This window comes from Rhinolophus hipposideros (assembly GCF_964194185.1).
Source record: "Rhinolophus hipposideros genome assembly, chromosome: 23".
In the NCBI taxonomy this organism is placed as follows: Eukaryota; Metazoa; Chordata; class Mammalia; order Chiroptera; family Rhinolophidae; genus Rhinolophus; species Rhinolophus hipposideros.
This window is the reverse complement of record NC_138069.1, coordinates 464,566-473,157: the sequence shown is the minus strand read 5'-3', so window position 1 is coordinate 473,157 and position 8,592 is coordinate 464,566. Positions and strand designations below refer to the sequence as shown.

Here is an 8,592-nt window from a genome sequence, read left to right as displayed (position 1 = left end):
CTGGGATAGAGTTTCTGAGACGTGCAGGCAGCCACAGCCTCAGTGTTATGGAGCGGGCTAGGTCTGTGCCTACAGTACCACGTCTCCAGGATCCCTCATCCTAGGGTCTCTTGACAAGAACTGTGTTGGCAGTAGGCATTACTGCTATCCCAGCAATACAGGTGGGAAACGGAGACATGAGGGGGTGGTGTCTGGTGCCCAAGGTCCCAGGGCTAGAATTTGAAGCCACACTCTGGATCCAGAGGCCATGTCCCTGACCACTGAACCATGCAGACTCTGAGACTGCAAGATGCACATGGATAAACCAGATCTTCCCAGGCCACGTGGTTGAGTTATGGCCGATGAGATGTGAGCCAAGGTGGCGAATGCCACTTGCAGGGCAGGCCTCTGGAGCACAGTACGTGGCCCTCCAGCTCTCTCTACTTACCAGTCGATAGGACATGGAACCCTGACTGACTGACAGCCCAAGGGTCCCAGGAGAGGGGGGCGCCATGTAGTAGAAGCAGCCTGGCCCCTGGTCATTCTCAGAGAGAAGCCACCAGGCTGGCCGCCCAGGCAGGAAAACTGCACGATTAAGTAACTGAGAGTGTACTTACACTGCATTAAACCTCTAGGATTTTTTGTACTAAGATCTACTTGTTGCAGCAACACAACTTAGCCTATCATTAATTGCAAAGGGGAAAAACAGTACCTTTGCTGTGGAGAACCCTAGCAAGTGCCACCTTACCTATGTGATCACAGTTGACACCAGAAGTGATAGGACATATCAACATGGACCTCCTGATAAGATGCGCAGAGAAGGGATTCTTGTCAAAAATGCATAATCTCCATCTATCGTAAGAAAACTCAGACAAGCCCAAACTGAGGGACATTCTGCAGAATAACTGGCCAGTGAAAGATTGTCCAGAACCATCACAGACTGTAGAAGGTATATACGAACAGAGAAGACATAACAAAGTTGGGTCCTGAACCAGACAAAGGAAATCAGTGGGAACTGGTGACATGTGAACGAGGGCTATCGGGTAAGACTGTCGTTTCAGTGCTAATTTCCTGGTTCCAGTAATTGTAGTGTCCTTGTGTAAAATGCAGACATGGGGGTGGGAGAGGTCAATTGGCATTCTACACTGTTTTTGCAAATTTTTGGTCACTAAAATTATTTCAAAATAAGAAGGCTAAAAGAAATAAATAAACAAACAAGAATGGACATGGTGATGAAATACGCTGGTGGCCTTTTTGGTGGCTTTGCCCTTAATGATCTTGAAGCCCCCATCGGCTTGTACCTTTAATCTTTTATTCCAGATAAGCCCGTTCTTGCAAGTCTCGCCCAGGGCCGCCTTACTTAGCAAAGCTGCCCTTCTGTGCATGCTACACCCAGGGGCGTTTTGCTCTCTGTGCATCTGACATGCAGTCAGAGCCTCTAACCATCAATTGTAGGTTCTCTGAGAGAAGGAACTAGAGCTGTGGAACATTCCATTTCTTGCAAAGCCACAGGACACCTGGTCATCTGGGGCACTGACAGCCATATGTCCCCACTGGAGGCTAGACATACAGTCTGCCAGCCTTTAAGCCACCCTTCCAAACCTGACCTTGGGTCCTATGGTGACCAGACCTTACACAGCCTCACTGTGGGCCTCTGACCACAGCCAGGATGATTTGCTAAAGGACCAGGTATCAGCAGTGGGGTCAACACAGGGTGTTACATGGCACAGCTGGGACACCCCTGAGTGTGGCATGTCAGGCCCCAGAAGCAGAGGGCTGTAGGCAGCAGGTGCTCCTCAGACGTGAGGTGGGCAGAGATCCAGGAGGCACTGGGGTGGTGTTGCACAGCAACTGGAAGGAAGCCCCGCCTAGAAAATTGCATGACAGTCTGGCCAGTGGGCAGACCAACGCTTTAATAATGGCAATAGTGTGGCTGTCGTGGGTCATCGCCACTTACTGAGCAGTGAAGAGGAGGGAGGGGTGTTCTCAGAGTAGCAGCAGCAGTAGCAGGAGTCCGGCAAAGCTGGTGGGGACAAAGGACAGCCTGTGCGCAGTGCTGGGAGTGGTGGTCCAGGGAGTCGAGGGGGTGTTGGTGCCATCCACACACGTGAAATTTTGGAATGTGACCCCTCCAAGCTCCCGGGGCTCCCCAGACAGGAACTCACAGGTGTCCTTAGAGACATTGGAACAGCCTTGCAGCACCAGCTCCTTTGTGCCTGTGAATGCAGTGGGTACCCTGAGGCCTTCACGCCCATGGCCCCTCCTGCCCAGATAGCCAGGGGTAATTGCAGAGGGACCACGGGGTCAGGCCCAGACCCCACCCTACCTGCCCCCAGACAAAACTGAGGCTCTGAGAGGTGGGGGCTGGAGCTGGGCAGATCCCAGTGTGTGCTGCGCAGCTGGCAGGCAGGAAATCTGGGGGTGGCTGGGACCCCTGAATCCTCTGCTCCCACCCAGAAGGGACCTGTACTCAGGCTGTGCTGTCCACCCAGAGCCCTCTGACCTTATGGTCCTCACCCGAGTTTTCCACAGAATTCAGGGAAGAACAGACCTGTGTGTCTTTGCTCTAGGTGTGAGTCGTGTTGTGTTTAACACTGTTTTAAGGTGCCAATCCAGGAAAAGGCCAAGGGAATATGCAAAGAAGACGTGCTTGCGATGTGGCAATCTTTTGTTGAGCATTTACTGTGTGGCACTATTGCTCTCTGGGCTGCACCTCACAGAGCCCTGGGGACAGGCAGTTCACAAGGAGGGAGGGGCCTCAGCGCCAGTGGCCCTGATCCCAGGCAGACTCCAAACTTGCCCAAAGGAAGAGAGACAGACCAACAAATCGCAGGGAAGAAAGCGATCCATGGCTGTTTTACAGCAAATGCCAGTGCCAGGCTGAGTTACAGTGAATTAGGAAGACATTTTACTTGGCACATGTCCACAGTAGTTTTTTAAAAACAGACCTTAGGCAAAAATAACCCCCAAAACCTATATTTATGGTGCCTCTGAACTGTCTTGCTTTCAGATTAAGTCAAACACTATGGATTAAAAGAAATAATCCATCCTTTGCAGTAGAAGACACTTGGGGACAGAATGGGAAGAGGAGACAGGCCTTCTGATGCCATTGTTGCCTCAGACACAGCTTAGGAATTGAAGGTCCAGAAGTTTTTAAAGTATAGGATCCTTAAATGACAGGTCTAAGTGAGAGAAGTTCGTCTGAAAAGGCTAACACTGCATTATTCCAAGTCTGACATTCTGGAAAAGGAAGAACTGTGGGGACAGTGAGTATGTCAGAGGCTGCCAGTGGTTGGGAATGGAGGGACAGAATACAGGGGCTCCTGGGACTATGAGCCCTCTCTGTGTGCTGCCGTTGTGGTGGGCACATGTCTGAGTGTTTGCCAAAACCCGCAGAGAGTACAGCACAGATCGTGACCCAAATGTACACTATGGACTTTGGGTGCTAATGACATGTCAATGTGGGTTCATGGATTAAAACAAATGTACCGTCTCGGGGGAGATGCTGATGGGAGAGTCTGTGCGTGTGGGGGTGGAAGGTATGTGGGAATCCCTTTACCTTCCTTTCAATTTTGCTGTCAATCTAAAACTTCTGTAAAAGTAAAGTCTATTTTAAAAAGTAAAAAGAGGTTCAAGGTAAGTGTGGGTCTGCGATTTCAATGAATCATTGATTTGTGACACTGTGATTGCCATTTAACAAAAGTTGAAATCAAACTATACGTGGGTGTTGGTGCTCTTACACTCCTATTCCTCTGAGCCATGTGGTGGCAGAAGCCATGTGTTCCTTCAGCTTCAAGCCTCTTCTTCCATGCAGTCCAGCAGGGAATGTCGGGGGCGGGGTGCCAAGGGTACGGCAGAGTACCAGGTCCTGGCTGGGGACCAGAGCTGCTCCAAGAGCAGGTCGAGGAATCGGAATGGCTCCTAGCAGCAACCCATTCACCCTGACTAACCCATGTTGTACTGTTTAAATACTCACGCATAATATTTGCCTGAGTATTTAAAGAATAAAACACTTACTAGTATTGTATTTTAATTGTTATTTCAATTTCATGGTTAATATCAAATTATTTTTGTAGAAAGGAACAACTGGTTGGCTATAAAGCCCAGTTTGAGTCTTTCTTCCAGTGTCTAAGCTGTCACAAGCCAGCACCTCTCAGTGACAGATAGCAAAGAAGAGTGTATGTCTACAAGGAAATAAAAGTCACACACCCCACACCTGCAGGATGTCGAAACCTGGTAAAGAAGTCAGTCCAGGAGGGACAGGGTGCAACTGAACAAGCCTGTCTGGTTTACACAGTGGGGCTTAAGAGACGGCTCCCCGGGAGGGGCAGCTCCCCGGGAGGGATGGCTTCCGGGAGAGACTTCTGTGGATGAAAGAGGCAGAGGAGCAAGCAGCTCAGGGCTTGTTAACAGCCTCACCGTCTCGAAGGCGTTCTGCCCTTATTATTTACCCTTCCAACCTCCCCAGCCCTTCTTGGCTATCCCACAAGTTAGGACCCAAGGCTGGACACATTTCAATTCAAGTCCCATAAAAGGAATTGGAACTCCAAGACGTACCATTAAATACTGCAACTAGATTGACACAGCGTTCTCCTTGAAGACACCTCCGGGGTTTCACCACACAGGAAGTTTCATTGGACCCATAACACGCAGGGCACTCTATGCTGGACATACTTTCCTGTGCAGGAGCTGGGCAAAGGAAGAGGCATTACTTCAGAGGCATTCTGTCACCACAGAGAACACAGCTCTGCCCTACAGGCAGAGACACCCCCAACGTGGCCTGGGCATGCAGCAGCTGCATGCCCAGGAAGCTCAGATCCTGCCTGGAAGACACAGTCATCCCGGGCCCACCTGCCATCACGTACTTACTGCCAAGCCCCACGGACCCACCCTTGCAGACATCCAGTCGTCAAGGACTGTGGTCCGTGAGTGTGCTGGGCTGAGAAGAAAGGGAAAGTTTGCACTAAAAGCAAATATGAACCAGCTATTCTGAACATGAGCCAACAAATATGTGACTATGACTAAATCTGCTCTGACCGATTGAATGTGGGCCATATTTACCGTTGTGACTAGGGGACCCGGCTATGCTCTTAATGAAATGTGCTCTATGAATGTTGCCTTTTGGCCACATTTTTTCCTCTTCAAAATAAGGACCAGCAGTTCTTAAATTGTGGTCCAGGAACCCTGGAGATCCCCATGTACCCTCCAGGCAGTACACAAGGTCAGACTCATTCTGGTGATAATACATGATGTACATGCCCAGACAGCCAGAGGGTCCACTGTGTCTGAAGCTGGAATCTGGAGAGTTTTGTGAAAATGTGGAACACTGACACTTTTCTCACTAAATATGTTTTGAAAAATATAGTTCTTTCTATGTAAAAATGGTATTAATGTCAACATGTTTTAAAATTTTTTTTTATTTATTTATTAGTTTCAGGTGTACAAGACAAGGTAATACTTAGACGTTCATCATTTATATCCCTCACACTGTGAACCCCCCTCCCCCCATCCACTATCCCTCCGACCTCACACTGAACCATCACATTATATATATAAAATTATAGTTGGCATTCGTTAATGTTTAGCTTCTGGTGTACAATGCCATGATCAGGTATCCACAGTATCCCTGAGGTGGTCTCCCAAATAGGACGCATGTCCATCGGATACCCAACAAAATCTTTACAACATTATTGTTTTAAAATTTTTAGTGAATAAAGATTTTTTTTAATTTCTTAGATTTAATTTCTAATACAGTAAACATTGATAGACATAGTCCACTTAAAGAAAAGTTTTGGGGGTCCTTAATGAGTTTTAAGACTTGAGTCTTAAAAGAGGGCTTGCAACCACAGTTTGGGAACCGCAGATAAGCACTGGCTTGGTTCCAGCCCCACACTGAGAACCCAGCACCATGCTGCCTACCCACTTGTTTCCCAAATCACTCTCCCTCATCTGCGACCATCACCCACATACACACTAACCCTGAGCACCAGCAAATGAAGGGACAGAGCTGGGGGAAGGCAGAAGAGCGGCGCCAGCCAGCACTCACTGTGACTGCTGTCCAGGCAGGGACCCCCTTGGCAGCACTGGCTTTCAAAGTTGAAGCGTTCTCCATCAGACACATGGACCTCAAAGGCCTCCACCTTGTCACTGCAGTTCTGCGGGGAACAGGCCTTATCCTGGTATGAAGTGACATTCTCCCCTGCACAGGGCAAACAAGGCTGTCAGCCTGGGACCAGAGGCTCCAGGAGGTGTCACCCTGAGCAGCCACTGCCCCAGGCAAGGGCAGAAGACACACACACAGAGGGTTTCCTGACCCTGAAGATGGTCCCTTCCCTCGGCAGCAGATTATCAGGGATGCAGGTAAAGCTGCAGGCAGAAGGCTAATGCGCAGCCTGTACACCAAGCCCACTGTCAGTCTCAGTGTCTCCAAAAACAGCCAAGCAGACGCGATGGGTCCACACACAGCATGAGCATGAAACCAAACGCATCCACGCTTTCAGAGCACAGCATTCCAGTCAGGCACCACTACGTGATGTTTAAAGTGCTAACCCTCAGTCACATGTGATGCCATACAGGACAGCATCGATTCACACATGCCCGTCATTGAAGAGAGTGCCACCCAACAGTGTGGGCCCAGTTTACAGGAAACGCCAGAAACAGGGGACAGTGAAATGACACCACAGGAAGCAAGCAACCAAAACCAGAATATGAGACATTTCTCCAACAAATCAATGACATTGAACAAAAAAGTGATTATATCTGTTCTAAAACAAATTAGACATAATATACCTAATAGCAAAATGCAATGAGGAGATTTTGTTTGGATCCAAATTCTAACACATCAACTATAACATAACATCTTTGAAACAAGTGGGACACTTTTAAGGTGACCTGGGTATTAGGAGAAATTAAAGAATTACAGATAATTTTCTTAGGTGTGATAATGTTATAATAGTTATGTAAAAAGGAAAAAAGTTATTGTCAGAGATGAATAGTGAAGTATTTATGGGGGAAATGACATGACATCTACATTTGCTTTAAAATACTATGGCAAAAAAAATCAAAATGTAGGTAATTGTTGACATAGCATGGTGGTTACGTGGCAGTTTATTGTACCCTTTTTTCCTGCTTTTGTGTATGTTTCAAAACGTCTGTACTAAAAAGTTAAGAAGAAGGGTGGCCAGGTTAGCTCAGTTGATTAGACCATGGTGCTAATAACACCAAGGTTGCCGGTTTTAATCCTTCATGGGCCACCGTGAGCTGCACCCTCATTAAAAAAATAATAATAATAAAAGGTGAAAAGAGACCTAAATGCTCTGAGAAAGATAACACCCTGGGAAGGAGACTGAGTGGACATGGATGGGATATGAGACAGGAAGGACACCAAGGGGGAAGGGTGACAGGGTTGCCTTCATGACCGTTCTGTCCTTGCACAGCCCTCCTCTCCTCCCTGACCACCCCCTCTAGCTCCTGCCTAGTGCAAGTCCCAGAAATGGGATTGACAAGCCCCCCAGGTTTACCTAGAGAGAATTCAGCCAAGAAACTGGTACAGCTGACGTTGGCATGTGAGGGACACTCAGTGGCATTGTAGTTGGTGCATGAGCTCTTCAGGGAGTTACACTGCACACAGCTCAGAGGTTCTGGGGAGACAAGACATTTGGCCTTATCAACACTGAGGAGACATTGACAGGGTGTCCCGTGCCCACCTCAGAGGAGGAGAAGAGCTGGGATGGCATTTCTTCCCCCAGGACTCCCAAACTTGAGGCTGTGTGCTGGAGCCACCCCCACTGTCCATCTGACTTTGACCCACTGCCCAGAGCAGCTCCACTGGGGCCTTGGCCACAGAGGGATTTCTGCTGTGCACTGACCACAACTCTCATGTCTCAGAGAGGTGTCAGAGCATCAAGAGCGAGAAGATTCTGGTAAGGTGGAAGATGGGACCTTCAACCCCAAAGAGGGCCACGTGGTTTCCCTCACCTACAGATGTCACGGTGATTGCTGCCAGGACACTAGCCACAAAGATGTCCTTCATGGTGAGGACTATGACCACAGTGCCTGAAGCCTGGAAAGACACAGAGAAGCAGGCCAGGGGTGTCATCATACCCGGACAAGTGCTGTGCACAGCCCATTCCTGTGACAGTGGGCCTCAGCTGGAAGCAGAGTGGGCTGCACACTACCCCACCCTCAATCCGCACCGGTCCTAGTTCCTGGCCCTGGACACCCACAGACACATCTGTACACAGAGCACGAAGCACAGCGGCATTTCTGCGCAAGCCTACCTGGGATGGGCTCCAGAAGCAGAGCAGGGCTCTCCTCTCCCAGCACTGTGCCCAGCCCCAACTGCTCTCTGCCACGTTCAGTGGGCCCTTGGGGTGCTGTCGCAGTCAGCAGCACCTCGTTGGCCTGCTGAGCTCTCCGTGTGCATTGAGTCGAGCCGCCCCTCCACCCGAGCAGGCCGCTGCTATGAGTACCATCTTCCTCATCCCAGAGGGGTCAAGTAATGTGCTCAAGGTCAAGGTCACACTCTCAGAGGCGTCAGCTCCTCTGACCACCACCCCACATGGCCTCCCACACAGGCAGCGCCCAGAGCTGAGCCTGTGTGGCTGCATCTGG

General features: G+C 49.4%; 1 protein-coding gene across 1 annotated transcript; it reads right to left on the bottom strand.

Annotated features, from left to right (window-relative positions):
- Positions 1-1,965: 1,965 nt before the first annotated feature.
- On the bottom strand, positions 1,966-8,011 carry LYPD8 (LY6/PLAUR domain containing 8; the record flags this gene model as incomplete). The annotated part of the gene is made up of 5 exons (XM_081034874.1): positions 1,966-2,195; positions 4,537-4,668; positions 6,026-6,178; positions 7,500-7,619; positions 7,957-8,011. 5 exons carry the CDS (start codon positions 8,009-8,011, stop codon positions 1,966-1,968), a joined length of 690 nt encoding a protein of 229 aa, XP_080891000.1.
- Between the last annotated feature and the right edge of the window lie 581 nt (positions 8,012-8,592).